The sequence below is a fragment of the Pelmatolapia mariae genome, linkage group LG18 (assembly GCF_036321145.2).
Source record: "Pelmatolapia mariae isolate MD_Pm_ZW linkage group LG18, Pm_UMD_F_2, whole genome shotgun sequence".
Taxonomy (NCBI): domain Eukaryota; kingdom Metazoa; phylum Chordata; class Actinopteri; order Cichliformes; family Cichlidae; genus Pelmatolapia; species Pelmatolapia mariae.
This window is the reverse complement of record NC_086243.1, coordinates 29,906,696-29,927,652: the sequence shown is the minus strand read 5'-3', so window position 1 is coordinate 29,927,652 and position 20,957 is coordinate 29,906,696. Positions and strand designations below refer to the sequence as shown.

The 20,957-nt window shown below is 38.4% G+C and overlaps 1 protein-coding gene across 1 annotated transcript in view; it reads right to left on the bottom strand.

Annotated features, from left to right (window-relative positions):
• The window catches only part of LOC134616529 (vasoactive intestinal polypeptide receptor 2-like), a 71,951-nt gene that overhangs the window by 17,220 nt on the left and 33,774 nt on the right, over nucleotides 1-20,957 (bottom strand). Inside the window, exons 3-6 of the mRNA XM_063461383.1 lie at nucleotides 16,364-16,477; nucleotides 10,970-11,061; nucleotides 2,069-2,166; nucleotides 1,073-1,205 (exon numbers count right to left, since the gene is read on the bottom strand). Of these exons, the coding sequence (XP_063317453.1) occupies nucleotides 1,073-1,205; nucleotides 2,069-2,166; nucleotides 10,970-11,061; nucleotides 16,364-16,477 (437 nt within the window). The remainder of the gene's footprint in view (nucleotides 1-1,072; nucleotides 1,206-2,068; nucleotides 2,167-10,969; nucleotides 11,062-16,363; nucleotides 16,478-20,957) is intronic.

Here is a 20,957-nt window from a genome sequence, read left to right as displayed (position 1 = left end):
AGTAGTTCTAATAAATCCTAATTAATCAGGCAAAGCAAAGGGGAAAATACAATATCCTTGTCTTTGTAATGCCCAAGTTATGTTCATGTTCCAATTTTAAAAGTGTAAGAACACAACAAAGTCAGAAGAATCTCATTCCAACGTGGGAAATCCTACTATCCAAGGAGCACATGGATACAAGGTTAGACCACTCTGACTATAACCATAATTGTATACACCAGAGCACCAATGCCAGGGATACCAAGTATCTGTGAGACACCTGTAGCTTTGACAAAATTGTATTATCAATGCTTTGGCAATGAAACTGGGCAGCAATGCAGGCTTTTCTATACACATCAGTGCTGGTTAACTTATAAAAATAACAGTGCAACAGTAGAGCACAGTTTCACATATTCTTGCTCACTCATTCAGCCCAAACGGTCTATTACACAGTGAAGATGGTGCAGAGTTTGCCCCACAGAGGCTTTAAGGATTTTCAGGCTTTTGGATTTGCTCCCATGTTTGTGTGGCTCACTGTATATCCCGGGTGTATTAGGAGGACTGGGTACCAGATTACAACCTAACCCCTCCTGCCTTCTAATGAAAGCTGCTCAGTGGTGCATGCAGCAAAGGTTTTTTTCTTCTTGTCCACACTTCCTCCTTGATGTTCCGCATGCTTCCACAGTGTAAGGACCAGAAAGCACGCAGGCTACTGGCCCTGTCAGCTAAGCAGATAGGGAGCATGCGTGACTGGCTGATTGCTGTTGTCTCACCAAACACATGAATGGGCTAACTGCCAAGAAATACTGCAGAGCCATCTTCAAAAAATTATTACTTGAATCAGAAAAACAAACTGTCACAGCAGAACGTTTGACAGTTTGAGATGTTAATTTCATATCTGAGGCATGCACACTTAATTCCCATTTATTATTTCATGCTTTAAACTTTGTCAGGCTTTACGCTGAAACATTTTTCCCATTGTGACAGTTGTGCTGTTAACACATGAGTGTGTGGCTTTCTATACTGAGTGCTGCATTGTTGGCCTCCCTCGGGATATGACTCTGCTCGCTGAGGACAGAGGTGGTGACCTCACCAGTGATGGCTGGTTTGAGCAGTGCGAGTTTCGGTTGAAGAGGATGTCGTCTTTCACCAACACCGCCACGGCTCTCAGAATGAAGGAGAAGAAGAGGTTGAGGTGGATGTAGTTTCTGGTGCAGTGGAGCTTCCTGCACATATATTAGTAATGAAAGAAATGTAGCATAGCGCAGTAAATGTTAAATAAAGATGCTACAGTTAGAACCTGAAGATGCTGAAACCATTAATAACAAACAGCATTATGCTAGCTTGGGACAAACTGCACTGGTTCACACAATTAACTTATTTGCTTTTGTTTGGCCCTTTCATTCATTGTATTATGAAGCCACTCGTCACAGCAGGAATCCACACGCAAACGGCTCCTTCCAAAAAGTTGCACGGTTTTATTTGAAAGCGAATCATTGAGATCCAAAAATGTACAAGCCAATCACACACGAGCACATGTAATTATATGTCACACCAAGGAAATGATTCTTTATCTTTTGTTTGGCTTGGACAATGTGACTGTCTTAGATTTGTTTCAATGCATATAAAATTCTATCCTTGTATGTGTATAAATTTTAGTAAGTATTCTTTGTAACTTTTTTCATAGAAATTGCAGATTTATACCACATATGTACTGTTTTATATATGTAATTTTCCTTAAACTGCTAAACTTCACAATACTATAGAGCCAAAGTTAGTGGCTTCTTTGAGGGGAGTTTAACCTCCTCTAAACTTGAATCTAATATTAAGTTAAAATAATAGCTCACATGAAAGAAATGCCCTCACAGTTTTGTTTTTATGCCAATATGTGTCCACACAAAACTAGAAGGACATGTACACATACAAATATGTGGACAAATAGCCATAAAGCTGTGCTTGTTCACTTAAATTCAAATTAAATTATCATATTAAACTGACCGGCTTTCCAGGAATTAATTTCATGTTCACTTTCTGTTGGTTTTTTTATATTCATGTTCTGATTTAATAATATTTTAGTATGCAGTCTTACCTGAATAGGCAGAGGATAGCGCACCCTGTTGTGAGGGCAATTAAAGACAGACTGTGACCCAGAGTGTACAACGTCTGCACGACCAAGTAGAAGACCAGCTGCAGACAAAGGAAAAAAGAGCTTTTGTTAAATTATTAATGCATGTATATCATAGCATCCTTAACATATCACTAAACTGGGCCTCAAATTGAGGTGAACATTATGAAGCATATTACATTGCCAAAAGTATTTGCTCGTCTGCCTTCATATGCATATGAACTCGAGTGACATCCCATTCTTAATCTGCAGGGTTTAATATATCAGCCCACCCTTTGCTGCTATAACAGTTTCAACTCTTCCGGGAAGCCTTTCCACAGGGGTTAGGAGTATGTTTGTTGGATGAGTAGCTTGGCTCGCAGTCTTGGGGTTGAGGTCAGGCCAGTCAAGCTCTTCCACACCAACCTTGCTCATTCACGTCTTTATGGACCTTGTTTTTTGCACTGGTGCACGGTCATGTTGGAACAGAAAGGAGCCATCTCCAAACTGTTCCCACAAAGTTGGGAGCATGAACTCCCAACAAACAACCCCACATCATAATCCCCCGTCTGCCAAATTTTACACTTGGAACAAATGCAGTCAGACAAGTTTTTGCAACCACTAAACCCAGACTCATCTTTGGACTGCCAAATGGAGAAGTGCGATTTGTCACTCCAGTCTCCACAAGTCCAGTGGCAGCGTGCTTTACATTATTGCATCTGATACTTAGCATAATGCCAGATGATGTAAGGCTTGGAATCAGGTGCTCAGTCATGAAAACTTATTTCATGAAACTCTATTGCAAGATTTATTGCAATTTTTTAATAGAGCTTAATATAACTATCCCTTCTTTTGCTGAATTATGAAAAATTAAAAATAATTGATGATTTTCAATGCACCTTTATGTACTTTGACTTTATAGTTAAGAAAACTTGTATGTAAGTAAAATGTTCCATAGTTTTATTACAAATACTAAAGCAACTGGAAAATAATCACATAATTCTTGAGGGTCAGATGGGAACATTTTCCAGTTTTGGATGAAATGACTCTATTCAAAGGCAGATTTGTTTGGGCAGCGTGAGACAGAACCTAACACCGGGTGTCTCACACCAAAAATGTGAGAGTTGGCAATCCTGCATCAACAGCTGTCAAACTGCAGGCAAGTGTAATCACAATAAATCACTTTGATTTAACAGAAATTCTGGACAGAAACATACACAGTATGTGGCTGAATAAACAATGATAAAAGAGCTTTAAACAAATCAATGTTTTGAAATTTGGCGTTGACACAAGTACTGACTAAGTGTGTGTTTAATTTGTTGATAAGATAAGATATGCTTTATTCCTGGGAAATTCCAAACTACCTCAATAAGGAATGATTTACCATATCAGTGTTACCATGCCTGATATTTGCATGCATCATACTTAAAGTGCACTGCTTTGACCTTATTTGTTCCATTTAGGCAAATTAGAAAAACCTTAGACAAGATAAGAGTTAAGAAAATATATCGTATTACAGAAACAATAATTCTATTAAATTGAATTCAAACGTAATCTAATGCTGATTGCTTTTATTATTTCACCTTTATTAAAAACTGTTGATCTGGTGATATCAAATTTTGCTCTGAGGAAGTTCACAGATTTGTGTCTAAATCAAATGAAAAAGAGGACGTTAGTGACAAGAGGGGGTGTGGTGGAGAGAGCACGGGATTAATAGAGACAGAGTGAGAGAGGCAGGACAACACAATGGGCGATTCAGCAGCACTATTCGTGACCCGTTTTGGGTCACGAATAGTGCTGCTTCCTCCTGTTAACAAGTGAACAGGAGGAAGCTGCGGTCACACAACAGTAGCCAAAATATATGAACACAATGGAGGACAGGCGTTTCAATTCACAGCTAAGTTGTTCTCCGTGTGAGAAAAAAGGCACCAAAATTTAAAACTGAAGACTAATTTAGACGCTGTGCTTTTTAGATTCTGCACTTTGAAACCTGTCATTAGCTCACATGAGCCGGTGCACAGACATATGTAAGAGAAACCGAAGCCCTATCCCTTACCCTAACTAAAGACGTGGTGAGGACTATAACCACACACAGGTAAATGGACTGATTCTTATATAACACTTTTCTACTCTCCTGGAGTACTCAAAGCACTCTATACAACAAGCCACATTCACCCAATCTCACAAGCACTTTCTCTAAGCTTAGTGCTTTTACACACATGTTCATCCTCCGATGGATGTAACAGAGAGCAATTTGGGGCTAGTATCGTGCCCAAGGACACTTGACGTGCAGACTGGAGGAGCCAGCGATCGAACCACCAACCTTCCGATCAGAAGGTGACCTGCTCTACCTCCTGAACTACAGCCAAATGACAGCACAGAATACTGTTCCCAGATATATGACAGGTTCAATGCTTTAAAAAGTTACCTATGCAGGGAGTTTGACTGTCAACTACAAAGCAATCGGCAACACAGATATCTATGGAGGGATTTCTGATCTATAATGCTGACAGCCACCAGGGGGTGCTTTACTGGTTTTACTTCTGGTAAGTTGTCATTCCTAATATACTAATGCTAATGTTGCTAACATTCAGTTGGAAAGATTTTAACCAGCACTAAGCATCAGAGCTTATTTCACTGCATCTTATAGTGGATTTGACTGTTTGTACTTCACAGCAAACTCTGCAGAAAAAAAGAAAGAAAAATCAACGTCATGGTGGCACCAAGGGAAAACAAAAACAATGAAGCAAAAGATAATTTGAATAATTTGTTGAATAAACTTCATGAGTAAAGAACAAAGAGAAGAAAAGAGCTGAAAGTAATTTGTTTCTGCTCTATTGTACTTTATGTGGTGTGTTTATCACCCACTGCTGTTTGGCAGTTATTTTATTCTCTGCAGTGCATGTGGTCTGTATTCTCTGTAACCTTCTGACCTGCTTTCAGCATGGATTGCAAAATGGCTTGTAATGTGTCATCGTTAATTAACTGGGTCAAATTCCTTTTACTCTGTAATTTAGAAAAAGGAATCAGTGACAGGCGATTTGACCTTTTTTCCTTCAATCTAGCTAAAGTTTCATAAAAGCAAAGACCCAAGGACACATTCCTGCAAGGAATTATTTGTACAAGAATGAAAAACAACAAAAGAAATAAAGAAAGAGGCTAAAAATGGTAACCAAATATTTTGCAGTGTACAGAACTGACAAAAGTGATGTCTTAGATATTAGTTTAACCCACAAGAAATGGGAGGTGTAACACAGTTTAGTGTTTCAGGAAAGAACGTGAAAAACACCAGAAAATGTTAACAGAATTATAAAGTAAATAATGAAACAACAATACCAGAAAATTTATATAAAATGTGTTGCTGTGGACATGTAACTGACTACAAAGAAGCAGGTGGGTTTCATGCAGAAATGTGTCTGGTCTCTCTCCTCCTGCGTGATCACGAAGCACAACATTATTGTTTACAGTCTAATTTTAACATTCAGTTCATTTGCGGTCTGATTTTGGGGGGGATAAAATATGGGTCTTTGTGTTTGAGCACAGATGTGATGCAATAAGGCCTTTGTGTTTTGTAGATTTCCAAAGCCCCATTATACCCTTAGTGCTGGAGGATAAAAGCGAGCAACATTTCTTCTTGTTTAAAAGATTTTAGTATCTGTTGCCTTACAAAAAAAAACAAAACGAATGAAATCCGACCATACATGGCCCGTCGGTGGCTCCCTCTCCCTCCCTCTTTTCGTCTCTCTCTCTCTCTCTGTTTGTGCTGTTATATTGTTTCCTCAAAGAAAGATGCTGTAGGTTGAATTTCTTCCACTGGCTTCTTTCGGCAAGAACATCAAAGAGTGTTTGTTTGACGAGATGCCAGACTTCAGTCAGAAAGGGAAGGTCCAGTCCTGTTCGGGAGACGTGTCCCAAACCATTTATCATCACTCCTCCTTACCTCAACCACAACTGTACCTCTTCACAGGGTTCCCACACTTCTAGGAATTATTTTTTTCCAGTGACACAGGGCACAAGAAGTTCAAACATTTCAGATGTTTAAGTGAAATCTAAAGTGATTTTGCAGCATGATAAAAAAAAAATTAAAAAAAAAATCCAGTGCCTTTAACCAAAAGAAGAACAAGGAAACTGAAGCTCTGATGTCTAATTCTTAGAGTTATTTAGGAATTCAATGATGATGCGAAGACACCAAAACCAAGTTCACAGAAAAACTGTGGCACATTCTCTCAGACATTTGCAACTTTTCAATTAAGGAGAAACTTTGTTTGAAATTTTAATGGCATTTACTAACAGCAGTGGTGTTATACATCTGCCTTAAGGCACATACAGACAGGAAGAGACGAGCAGCAATGCTGCAAATAGAAAAGTTAATTAAATCCAAAGAATGTAGTAGAATGTACTGACATATGCCAGACTGTTGAATATATTAGGATTTACAACAGGCATTAAATGCTACTTGGGCACAGCCGACCATTACCTAAATGATAGAATGTTTTTTTCTCTGTGTAATAAAATGGACAATATACCATGTTACATGAAGTTTCCCTTTTTAGCTCACTGTTGCTTTGCCATGCTGCAGTAACATAACTCAAATCCTTGTTCATAAAAGTAAAAAGTGTTTGTTTTTATGAACACTGCATCAGCTAATCATAAGGAAACTGTTCAACATTTCTTCTGCATTTCATAATAACACTGACTTCAGTTTAAAATAAGTCATTGAAATGTAGATTTATACAAATAAAAGTATGTGAGTGCCTCTGGTGTCCAATGCCAAGTGCAAAATTAGATGTTTTTATAATCATTAAACTACAGTGACAATGACTCAGCTTGTATTACCATGAAATAATCTTGATTCTTGTTTCCCGCTGAGTTTCAAACCTGGATTGCTGCCCGGGTGCTGCCAAATTGCAGCAACAGCGAGCCATGCACGATGCACTTCAGCGTGTAATATGGCTTAAATGGCATTTCGCTGCAATATCTCCAGTATGTCATAGACAGATCGGATCAAACTGACACTTGGAAACTATAAACAAAAACCTTTATTCTGTCTGGAAAAGCATACAAAGAAAGATATTTTCCCCTTTATTTGGCGAGGTCTTGATATTTAAATGAAATTTTAAATAAACTCAGCTGAATGAAAGGTTTTTAAAATGTTATGGTTTGACCTTGAGTCTTTGTGAAAATCACAAGGACAGCCGGGGCACTACTTGTCTAGTGTGGGATGACCTTGTAGATATAGAGATTTCTGTGGAAGGATCATCTTCAAAAGTAGATTACCTTACCTGCTGTAACACATGTGCTCATGTCAATTTCTATAATTAGTGTATTCTTGTTTTAACAGGAAACTCTTATGTCTTTCCTTATTTTCTTATTCCTTATCTAAATTAACACCCAAACATTCAGGTGAAGAGTTCATCAGTTCATCAGCATTAAACTTGTATTTCTAAAACTACAATACTGATTATGTGTAAAAACACTTCAATAAGCTACCAGAAAAGAACGCAAATAAAAAACAGGCAAAAGCAGTAAAAATTGAGAGATTTAAGTTAATTAACATTTGCATTTCTATTTTTTCTTCAGTCATTTAGCTGCTTTCCATCTTTTTCTTTCTGTTCATTTTTTCCCCAGTGAGCTGTGGTAAAACCTGTAAACTACCTTAATTACTATTCAAATGAAATCATATGTTCAAAATTCTCTTGCATACTTTACAAGACTAAGGAGCTTGGACAGAAAAGCATTTGGACTTTCCAAGCTCCTTAGACTACAATGGCTTGGATGACTCAGAACCTTCACAGACATATTGCAGTTTACATTAAAGACACTTTTTTGGCAGCTGCCTGAAAAACGCTGGATTCCTTTTTCCTTTTTCAACTTTCAATGAACAGTGAGAAATAAAACGGAACATTTCTCTTCCTTTATAAAATAAAACGTCTTTGATTTTAGCTCAATTTAATTATGCTGCAAAAGAAAATGTATGACTTCTGTCCATGAGACATTCCCAACCTACCAAAGTGTTTTAAGTGAGTGAGTGTGTATTGGTTTATTTCCCCATAGGGTTTTACTCTTTCTCCCTCTCTTGTTTGAATTAAAGTACTGAATTAAAGTACTACTAAAGCTCACTTTCTATTTATGTTTTGTGAAAAAATGTTAAGTTCTCAGGTCTTTGAACCCTTTCAGACACCTGCTCAAACACTCCAGCAAGATACAAGGAGACTGTGGGAAATATGAGCAACCATTTCTTTCTTTGATATGCAAAATGACAAAAAAAAAAAAAAGATGGACAGCTGATGCGACGACAGTGCCGTATTATTCCCGAGTACCTCTCTACTCCCTACTGAAGACAAGAGAGACAGAAAACCACAGCAAGGGAAGAGTGTGAACCGAGAAGCCGTGCAGAGCCAAAACTGAAAAGAGAGATGGATGAACAATTGCACAAGCACAATGGTCGATTCAGGATACACAGAGTCGTGACCCGAACTGAACCACAGAAGAGTGAAAGAAGAGGGGAGCAGCAATTACCACAGCAGAGGCCAAAAAAGGCCACACACAACACACCAACAACTCCAGTTTGGTGACCTGTCAGGACGACCCAAGCTGAACATAATTGTGAAGGAAGTCGTTTGACATCTGTCCTGCAAAACTATTGTTTAATCAGCATTTCAGTAACTGTATTTCAATATGTAGTTAAAACCTTAAAATGTTCCTGTTGTGCATTCAGTTTGATGCTTATGCAGGATGAGCAGGGAACCTCACAGACACCTCTTTCCTCTTTGTTTGGTTTGGACTACATCAATTAAATAAAGTGAAGCTTATGCTCAATAAGGAGGAAGTGTAATCACTCATCTGCCTGCTTTCCCAGGCGTTAGAGTGCTTGTCTGTTCTTTACATCACTACCACTTTCCCACGCTGGCAGTCTCAATACTGACATCATTACTCTCGTCTAATCATGTTAGTGCACATCTTCTTTGAAACAATCAGCTCAAAGAAGGCGTGCAAGACTAAGCGTAGTGTAAATCCATGTTCTCTATCATTCTTCCTCCCAGACTCTCATTTCTGCAGCCCACCTCCTCCCCATCTCTACCTCAGAGACGCCTCAGTCGGATCTCCATCCATCCTCAGTCTTCACCAACAGCATCAAATCTCATCACTGCTGGAATTTTGTTTTGTCATGTTGGGTCATTGGAACCTAATCCCCTTATCATGAAGTAAATCCTGTTCAATTCTTGCAAGTGACCTTATTGAAATAATATATAAAATTCGGTGCCTTCCACTGTAACATAAGGATTTAACAAGTGAAGCAACTGGAACACATGCCTACTTTTTACTACACTTAGGGGTTGTTCCGAGGACAGTACAACTTCTCCACTTTCTCAGTTGTTTGCGATGGCATTGGCAGGTTTTTACACTTTGCTAAAAGAACGGAGCATCTTTTTTTAGCACTAAGTGTTTGGCTATTTTATTTCAGGTCAGCATCTAGTGAAACACTGCACTCAACATAATCCTCCTCCTCTGTAAATATCCATGTCTGCCCAGCTGAGATCCACAAAGTATCACATTATTGATGTAGAAAGTTCATTTTTTGATGATGAATCATTTTAAAATGTCCAGGGAGCGATGGAACAAAAACAAGACGCAGTTAGAGTGAGCTGTTAGATTAAGAGGATATTGGCTGCATACCTCCAATTACTCTGTGCCACGCTGTTTGCAGACACATGTCTAGTGCTGTCCTGCTTGACTCCTACTAAAGTTGCAAAGTTTTTCTTACAATCATAATTTAACTGAAAGTCTGCCAGAACAACAATTGCAATGTAATGATAACAAAGTTTCAGATTCTGTGCTCAGACCATGGAAATCGTGCTGTACATGCACATGCACATCTCTTGAGACTAGTTTAGGTATGTTTTGGGACTTTTTGACGCCTGTACTATATTATTACAGTTATACATGCACAAAAAGTGATTCTCTCATACTGAACGTTTCATCTGTGTGGACAAATTCACCACCACTTTCCTCTACTTGAAAACAGAGCTAACTCAGAGGCAACAAGACCAAGTGTCTGATACAGCGATGGAGGCGTGCTGTGCAAAAGTCTTGAGCTCCTCACTTCACATTTTCAAGGAAAAGTGGGAAAAGGTGCCGTGATTTATTGAAACGTGCAAACATACATGGTGGTACAGTATATAAGGCAAACTGCAAATTGAATATGCACGTGGAGTGGAGACCATCTTAAAAAAAGATTGTAGGTGCCATGCTACAGGTAGATGGGATACCAAACATAGAAGAAAAAGAAGAATTAGCAATATGTTGTATCACCTTGTGGCTATTTTGTACAGATATGAATACAATATGTGTAGAAATATTTGCAAACCACTGGTCCGTTCCTATTCCAAGATACCCGACTGTCTGAAACGCATAGAATTCAACCAAAGCAATCTTACAGTGGCAGTGTAGTTAAACTGTATGACCTGAAAGCCGTTCAGAAAATTTCCTACCTAGATAAATGGCTGCTATTATACAGATATTCTGGGAAACATAAAATGACGACCCTTTAACACCAAATTGCTTCTAGAGGAAGGCTAATGGTGTTTTTTGTCCATTAAATGACACAAAAAACTAGACAGCAGAGCGCGCAGACACCAAATTGCTCACATTTAAACACGTATCACTCTACTGTTGGGCATATTGACCTTTTAAAGAAGCAGTCTTTCACCACTAACTGGTGTTAATTAACAGCCAACCCCGCGGGCTTTGTCAATTAGGGGCCACTAATGGTCCATGTTGGGTCGCAGCTTCTTTTCCTGTTCCACAGTCAGAATTCATTAACATCCAGGTGACATTTACGACACACAAAAGAACAAAAAGCAGCAGTTCAGATGTTTACTGTACCTTATCCTGGCTCGTGTCTGCCCCACACACACTGGTTATGTTTGGGAAAACATCAGACCATCCAGCTGTTGTACAGTTTCTGCTAATATTACCTGCAGGAGAAGAAATGCACACACACAACTCAGTCTCTATTTCTGAATAAGCATGCTCAAAAATAAATACAGATCACTTTTTCCTGCTTTGTCCTTTTTTAGCAAACAGAACAAAAAATGTAGGTTTCACTGTGTCAGGTTTTGCTAATACTTTCTGGGGGTTTTTTTGCCTCTGCTCTTTGATTGTCCGAGCCCAATCAGAGGGGTCAGAGTCTTTGTTTGTTCTCAATGGTCGGTGCTGTTCCCTAAGAACCCCTGAATTAATGTGGGTGTCATTTTTATTTGTTTAACAATCCTTCGTTTCTGTAAGTTTTCATTAAACTTTGCACATAAAAACATAACCAAATGGCAAAAAGCAGATTCCCTCCTCACTCCAGTCTCCCCCCACTGTCCAAAATCTGAGTGTTTTATGGCTAACTGCAACACACTCATCTTCAAAGAACACAATTTGCATTTTCTGTATGAACTCTGAATCCAAATCCCTGCAAAGACATAAAGTCATAGAAGACAAGAAATATACACAAGACTCAAATGAAAATGTATAACTTCTTTTTCTTTTCTTTTTACACCACATCAGGATTGTTTGGTTACATTCAATTAAATTTAAGCACGTGAAACAGGTTTCAGAATAGCTGTTTGGTAGTGTTCTTGTAATCAGAGTGATTTATTTTACTTCACTAAATGTCATGAAGACAAATAATTTTTGTAGACAGGTTGAGGGCTTTGTATGTATCAGCTTGTAGGTGAAATGGTTGTATGAAGCTCACATTTTTAGTAAATTAAAAGCTTAATGCAATTCTCATTTCCCATTTGTGGCCCCAAGTGAAACTCAGTTTCTCATCCTTGATTTAATTCAATTTAAAGGTTTATTCATGAGGAGGACCTTAATAGTTGGTCATCTATATTGAGTCTGAGCCAAAAATAAGAAAAACTGCTCATCTAAATGCACATTTAAATCACACCAGCATCTCTAATGTCATCAGTGACTAATAGTCTGCCTTTTTCTGGTGATTCGCTGGCAGCAGGGCACCCTTAGATTTTTCTCTTTTTGTTAGGTTTGCTCATCCCAGCACCCCAAGCCATAGTCACTCAACTCTTAACTGAGCAAACCTATTGTAAGTCACTCATTTCAGTTTGATAGAAGCATTTTATAGCATGAAAATATCAGTGTTTCAATGAATTTTAGTACTCTGAATGATAGTGATATTTCTTCAGAGTAGCCAACAGACTAAAAATGAGTGGCCGCTGTGAAGTTGGATGCTAAAAATATCTTTGTAAAGCATGATATATGAGAGCCAGTCAAAATGATTTGTCATGTAGAATGAGAGGATATTATCGCCTACAGTAGATGTTACACTGACAGATGCTACTGGACAGAAAGCTACATGAAAATCTAGAGGGAGACATCAGGCATGCACATTCCCAAAATGTTAAAAATGGAAAGTTTGCATTACAAATTGTCACAAAATTTAGGTTATTGCTTATGTTCCCACAGTGTAAAAACACCATCAGTGTGTCTAAAATGAATAGCATGCACAGCGGACAGTGAACCCCTGAGGCAAACTTGCAGGGGGGTGCCAGTGCCAAAATCTCTGCAGTGCACGGCAAGTTCATCCTCCTTTTGTAAATTCCCAGAATCCACTGTAAAAAGCACGAAGCATCATTTGTGCACTGACTGGAAGTAACATCAGCATACTTCTGCCTCACTACACACTCAACAAACCCGGTCCACTGTATCACAGAAGGGGGAGACACAGCTAAGCTAAGACACCGATTCAATAAGCAACAGTGATTTGCATGTACAGCACGATTACTTGCAACATCTGAGCTGCGTGCACTGCTGTGTTCGCTCTAAATATAACAGCAGTCTTGAACACAAGTGGTCACTGATGTGCAGAAGTCAGCCAGTGATGTGGATTAAAGCTTTGGCAAATACAGCATGCAGTTAAGAAAAATGGTGGGGGGGGGGCGGTGTTTTCAGATCTTTTACTGAAGTAAAAGTATTAACATCACACTGTGACAGTGCTCAGCTTGTTTAAGTATAATGAGCACAGTGTGGCTGAAAAATAAAAAATAAAGCTTTAAATGCAGGGGAAACACTGAAATTTTTCCATCTAAACTCACCTTTACAGGATTTTTTCCTTTAAGATTATAGGAAACGTGAAAAAACAGAATGTCTTCCTGAAAACCAACTTAAATATGAACTTCTCTTAAATAATAGTTTAACTGAATAGACTCTACTTGTTCTGAGTATTTACTTGTTTGGTTAAATCCATAAAAGCATTCATGGCTCTGTCACATGATGATTGAATGGTGACCGCGCAAAATCTTTTGGCAACCACTTTGAATCAAAAGTCAGTTGCACAAGTTGTCTGGTGGGAGGCAACATGTCTTCAAACAACTGCAGTCCAGCTCAGACCGACTACAATCACTGTAGCCAAACTGGTGAACGGGTTTGCTAATAATTGACGTGTAATTTATAAACTAAATTGGCAACACGTTACAATCAGTCTGAGGCAGTCAAGGCAGCAAAGTTATCAACTAACCGTATTCTGCCTTTAATTCCTGATAGAAGCAAAGTTGTTAACACCTCAGTCATTCTGCTGCTATTTTACCGTCCTGCAAAATTCTGTTTCGGTTTCAAATTAAGTTCTAAGTGGACTCTAAATAGAATAGATCTTTATTGTTACTGTTACAAGAACAATGAAAGACAGTTTGGCATCTCTCCGTTAGCAGCATGTAGATTTTTACATTAAAATTCTTTTAGAATAGAGAGAATAAAGAGAAACCATAAAGTAGACTTAAAGGTAAAGAGGTACCTACACAGGGAATGTATGTAATAATGTAAGTATCTACACAGATTTGTACAAGTTATATACAGGTTATATATGCCATATAAAGGAGCAGTTGCAAAACAATGAGCAATATCCACACAGCGCGAGGTAATCCACAGTCGTAGCTCATCAATCTTGTTGTTTAGTGACCGTGAGCTGGTGAGGAAAAGACTCGGAATAGCCATTCTGTGTGGGTTAGCACTTAGCTTAGCCCTCAGCCCCACTGAAGTGTTATTAGTGATTATTAATCTCTGGCTCTCTTCCACAGTGTTTCTTTTATCCCATCTTCCCTCTCTCACCCCAACCGGTTGTGGCAGATGGCCCCGCCCCTCCCCGAGCCTGGTTCTGTTGGAGGTTTCTTCCTGTTAAAGTGAGTTTTTCCTTCCCACTCTCGCCAAAGTGCTTGCTCATAGGAGGCCATATGATTGTAGGGGTTTTCTCTGTTTTCTTTTTATTATTGAAGAGTCTTTATCTAACAATATAAAGTGCCTTGAGGCAACTTATTTTGTGATTTGGCGCTGTATAAATCAATATGAAACTGAAAATGAAGTAGTTGAAATGTGAATTTCTGTGTATATAGACAGCAAGTGATTTATAACTTTAGCCAATTTACCACAGTTAAATACAACATTATCACAAACAGACTGCATTCAACTGTCAGTTTGACCCAATTTAAGCACGAACTGATAACAGACTGACAGACACCAAAGTCACTTTGAAGAAGTTCATTGTAGTAATTTTGGTCGTCTCCAACTATTGTTTTCCATAGTGTGACATTACCATAATTTCTAAACTAATGGTGAGTTGATCTTGATTGAAATATTTAAATAATTAAATTGTCTGATGAACAGTTTGTTTGTTTTTTTATTATGGCTATTTTTGATATCTGAGAAACTACACAATATTCACATTTAGGAGGCCGTGAAAAACATAAAATATATATTTTTTTCAGTTTACTGATCAGTCATCTAAACAGTTGTTTGTTGCTGCTACAAAAAAAAAAAAGTAAAGTAAAAAAAAACAGGCTTCTAAGATTGGAGACATTTAGTGTAAAAGTGGGGTAAAAAATGACAAGCTGGAACAAAACTGTTTAGATGGCTGAGTTAGGAGACAAATCTCTGTTGGGTCGGGTGTTTTTAAATTCTTCTCTTAAAATGTTAAAATTGTGCAGTGCCCGCTCATCAATTTTATGGACACTGACACACCACTCAGTTGTGTAGTTTGTCTCAGGTACAAGTGACAAGCTGTCATTTTTTTGTGCAGGTTTAATGTTGCAAAGTCATTTATTTTCTGAGTTATTATTGTTTTATATTTTCTGATTATTTTTCTTTTCCCCTTTTTTTTAGTTCTGTTTACTTAGTTAAACTAAACCTCTCGCGATGCTATAATTAGCAGTATGAAGGCGAGCTGCCTAAAATGAATGTAGACTAAAACTAAATAAAGAGTTTCTCTTTCAAAGTTTAATTTCTGGCTTTCTCACTGGTTTCGTTTAAATGACAGAAAACAAAGTATTCAATAACTCCAGGAAGAATGTCTTTACTATTTCAGTAAAACGTAATAACTGTAGGGTGTCTGTATCTGTCCCAGACAGGGGAAGTGTCGTGGTGTGCTTTGGCTCCGAACAAGCCGCTGGGTGCTTGCATAATGTTTAGTCATCAATGTAAATCAGAGCACACTCAGAGCGGAAACCCAAACTGCCATCTGGTCACTGGCTGGAAAATCTGATGGATTCAGGAGGGAATCCACTGACTGCACACATTCACACAACTGGGAGATGAACAATGTCAAACAGGGACAGAGAGCCTTGAGTATTAATGCTGAACCCATCTGGTGAGTGACTTAAGTGCAGCTCTAGATAATGTGAAAAGTTATCTGCAGATATTTAAGCCTGGTATCATTATATCATTATATTACAGGAGCAGCCTCATAGAAAGTGAACAAATGGAGGAAGAAATTCTGTACAAAAAGAACAATTTTTAAAAGGTCTGCTTCTTTTCATGCTCCAAATTTCATTGTATGTTTTTTGTGTGAATGTTTTTGTAAAGCAGCTGCAAAACAAAAGTAATGGAGCAGAAGAATGCTCAAGTAATGTATAAACACATCAGTTTTTACTTTAACTCTGATGTCTGTGTTTTCATGGCAGTCCAGCTTGTAGTCCTGCCTTCAGTGTAAGGGGAGATTAGGACAGGGTTGCAACAAATTGTTACCCATACACTCTAATGACAAAATTGACCTCAGTAAGACTGAAGTGTACACTCACAGAAATTATAACAATGGTTTAAGTGAGTTACTGCATTCCAGTGTTATGTTAATATAAGACTATAGTCATGTGATCAGCAGTTTAGGCAAATAGCTACCAAAATTTGAACTTTTAAATGTCATTTTTCCTCAACTTATTTATCTGCAGAAACACAAAAACATCAGTAAAAGAGATCCTTTACATTTATTTATGAATTAACCGTACTCACCATCTCTGCCAAACACAGTCCTGAGGACTCGAGGGCAGGGGATGGTCACGGTCTCTCCAAACTCCGCTCGCTCCCAGCATGCTATGCTGTCCCAATCTCCTTTGCACCCGGGGCCTGTGAACGGCAGGTAGTTAGGTTTAGAAAATTTTCACCTTGAAGTATACATTTAAAATTCCTCTTTAGAAACAAACATACAAAAAAGGCAGCAGCACCTCTCACTTGCTAAAAGTACATTTTTGCATTTGTGAGTGGATGCACGAACAGTGTGAAGTTGTTGCCTCAGTGACACAGTAGCTCCTCTGGCTCATGATCCATCACTATACAAAGATTATTGTAATGATATAAAGTTATAAGCTTTACTGTCATTGGTTGGCTGTAGTGCACAAACTGATGAGAAAGAAAATTGACTGAGAGGTCAAGGAGGCTTGGAAACAATCTTATCCAGGACAAACTCATCTCTAAAATCTGACCAATACTCTGGGAGGAGTTTGACCTCAAACTTAACCTTAAGCACTTTTCAGGTGTAGACCCATTAAGTCGACTACAGATAGATAGACAAACTGAGTCGTCACCATTGCATAAACATGTTGGTGTTTCAGCCGGATGTGTTAAGAAACACTTGCAGACATACAGACCACAATACTGGAGAGATACTGGGGTATTCCCAGACCAGCCAAGAGATGCAATGCTTCCAGGATGTCCTGGGTCTTCCCCAGGGAATCCTTCTCCCAAATGGACATGCCATGAGGTGCCCAGTCAGACCTTCAAGCTACATCAGCAACAGCTCTACTCTGAGCTCCTCCAAAATAACCAAGCTCCTCCCTTTTTCTCAAAAAGTGAGTTTATACACCCTGAAGCTCATTTCCACAGCTTGCATCTGCAATCTGTCACAACCAACAAGGTGAGGCTGCAAATGCAGACTGATTTGTCACTCAGCTAATGCAGCTTTGCCTGCATAATCGGTCAAGTCAGTCTCCCACTCTGCTCCCCCCCACTAGTCAACAAGACCCGGGATGCTTAAACTCTTCACTTGTATGGCTGAGGCCCATGTTCTCAGAAGCAGTCATTCTCATCTGTTCACTTCACACTTGACTGGAAACTACCCCCGGGTTGAGTTTGAAGTTAGTGGTCAGTGAAGTCAATGGGACCACATCATCTGCAAAAAGCAGATGCATTAATCCTGGGCACACCAAACCTGACACTTTCCAGACCGAAAAAAAAGAAAATTGACCATAAAAGCTATAAAGAGAATCTGTGACAAAGATGGTGATTTAGACAAAATTGGGAGGAAAGAGTTTTACTAAATAATAAAAAAACACTCCTACTCACCCCCCAAGAAACAAAACAGACTGTTGACCAGAATATCTCTTCAAGCTCTTAAGCGTGAGCCTTAATGGGTGTGAAAGTGCTGATGGCAAACTGAGCAGTCATATCGGCTTTTTATCAACAGATGAATGGAGACGGTGTGCTTAGTAAACGCACCCCTCCTCCCAAACACCCCTGCTAAACATCCATGCTGCATGAGCATCACACACACACACACCTTTTAATACAATAACATATTAAATCTGTTTTTCTTATTAACTTGTTTGTGTGACGAGGAGGGGGTGGATATGAGCTTCTTCAGAAATAATCCTCCTCTTCTCCCCAATTGAGTGCACTTCTGTAAAGATCTTCATCCACAGTGAAACAAGACAGAAAGAACATGAAAATTTGAAGCTCACAATTTTTAATTTGTTTTTTCTTTTCATGTTATTTCCTGTTTTTCATTTTGCATTTCCTTGTTCCATGCTCACTTTCATATTGGTTTCATTTTTTTTCCGTATTCCATTTAATCCTTCCCTTGGATTCTTCATTTCTTGCTATGCAGTCATCTTTGAGTCTATTCTACATTTATTTTCTGTCTTTATTTGTCTTATCATCACATGTGTTTCCTGTTTTACTTCCCCTGTCTTTTCCTTATCTGTTTTATTGTTATGTTATTGCAGTATATCATACAATATTTATTTATCCTTCTTGCCTTCATGTCATATTATGACTTTCTCTTTGTGCAATTGTCTGTTTCCTGTTAAAAGACTCACTTTTTCTTACGTGTTATTAACTTCTGTATTATAAAGGTTTAAAACTCCAGAGATGGGAAGGTTTTCAGGTATCTGTATTCTACTTGATTATTTTATACAGTATTTTACTGTCATTACTTTGGTCCTTATCATACGACTGTCGTAAAAGACAGAGATCAAAGAAACATATTCAAATGAAAAATCATATAATTTATGCATCAATAATTGTACCATACGCAGGGATTAAAGTGGGCCAGAATCATCTGGAACAGCATTGGAGGTGCAGAATAAGTTGTGGGTGTGGCACAATCTAGCTACCTTCAATGTGAACAGAAACCAGAGTTTTCTTCTTCTTTTTTGCTCTATTTTTCTCTTCTGGTGTTCAGTGTAACACACAGTCAAGCTGAAAACATTCAGTCTAATCAGAAATTAATGTGAAGGAAGTTTCTTGCCCCTTAATATTTTATTAAGCAACTAGGAATTTATTAAGGAATTATTATTGTATTAACATAGAAGGTAAAGGTTCAGTCCAAAATACTTGGTCGAAAAGCTGCTTTTTGATGAATCAGTATCAGTTTTTTTTAATGCTGTACTTTTACTTTAGTGATGAATGTTTGTACTGTTGCCACCTCTGCTGAACTCATCCCCTGGTCTCCCGTGTATGGGTCCTTGCTTCTGAAATGGTTACATTTCCTTCCTTCGTGAATTTGGCCTAGCTTCCAAATGTAGGAACCAAAGCTTATTCTTGTCATGACCTCTCTGTAAATAATCTGCAAGAAGAAAATGCTAAATTCAGACACCATCCTTAGAGTACTAAAAAGAGGAACGGCCAGGGGGTGGAGGGGGTGACGGTGAGACGAAAAGTCGTAAAAGACGGGAAATAACAGACAGAGAGAGCAAAAGAGAGCAAAAAAGAAGGAGAGATGAAAGAGTGAGAGAACAAATGTCTTTGGGTAAAATGGCTCAAACACAGATTTGAACTCATTGGTGCATGAAGAAAACTCCATCTACCCGCTAAGTGATCCATCCTTTCTCTGAGCGCTTTCACAAAAACACATCAGAGGACCAGTTTTTAAGTGACCAGGCAGCAAAAGCACAGCAGTACACATCTGGAGGGAAGTCATCTTTCTCTGCTTTATGGTCTTTTTTAAAAAATTTCCCATTCAGTACAAAGTAAAGGGTGACTGAGCCTTTTGGATTTCATGCAGCGAGTTTTTTAAAGTGACTTATGTATAAGTGGGTAAATATATTCCATTAACCTCCTTCAGTCACAGACATGTTTTGAAGGAAAACTTTGCTCAACTCCATTTTTACTTCAATTTGACATCCAAAAGTTTCCAAATACTCACAAATGTCAGAGTAGGTTGGCACTTTATTTCACACAATTTTAACACAAATGATGTGTTCAGTGGTGGCAAAGTCAGTGAGGGATCACAACATGACATTTAAGTTATAGACTTTGTGATTTCAAGCTGCCCCTGATGAAAAATGACCAGTGTGAAAGAATCTGTCATATCTTTGGTTTTGCATTCAAACCCACGAGCTCAAGTTGACTTAGAAGAGGTTTGAAGTTGTCCATCTAAAGACTGAGTGTCAAAAAAATGAAGATGGTTGAAAATGTACATCAAACTTGCTGTTGTATCCAAGTTTATTTGATTCATGCTGCACAGTGTGGCTTACAATAAACTTGCTGAATTCAAAGTGCCTGATGAGTACTTTGCACAGTTTTCCATATTTTTCATATTTCATATTTGATACATAGAGTTTTGTTTTGTTTTAATTTGTCAACTGGTTCAATAAACTCTTTTATTTTATGCAGCAGTGTGTTTAATGAAGGTGGCTGAGGCTGCACAACCTGAAACAAACTGAGCCTGGTGATTGGTCACTGCAGCACACACAGTAAAAGGTTCATTGCCCCAGGGTGGAGGACTGAGCAATACATGAGACCCTTTTTATTCCTTCTATGAAGCTCCTCCCCATTCTGACGTTTGAAACATTTTAAAAATCTACAAATGCACATCGACACTTTGCAATAACATACACTTGCAACAGTCCTGATTATTACTAAAGTATTACTTGTAATTGATTCTTTGTTATCACTTAGATGATTTGAAGGATACATGTAAGCAAAAGCAGCATATGAAACTAAAACAAGAAGTATGAAAAAATAGCCATCATAACTCTGGAAATGATCTTTTTTCATGCCTCGCTCTTTAGAGAGGTCGTCACAGCGGATATATCTGCATATCTGATGCCCATCATGATACTGCCATCCCCATTTATGCAGGCTTGGGACCAGCAGTGGCTCATGTCCCCCAGCTGACACAGCCACTCATGTTTACTGACCAGGTTGAGTGGAAGTAACCCAAAAATAGGCTAACTAACGCTGAGGATAAACACTAAATATGATGATAGACAGAGGGCAATCATGTGTATTACAGTATATATTATTGAAATGTTATTCAAGGGACTGAATAGACCTCAGAATCAAATTAAACTTAAGGTCCATTTAGAAACATTTTTGGTACTTTTAA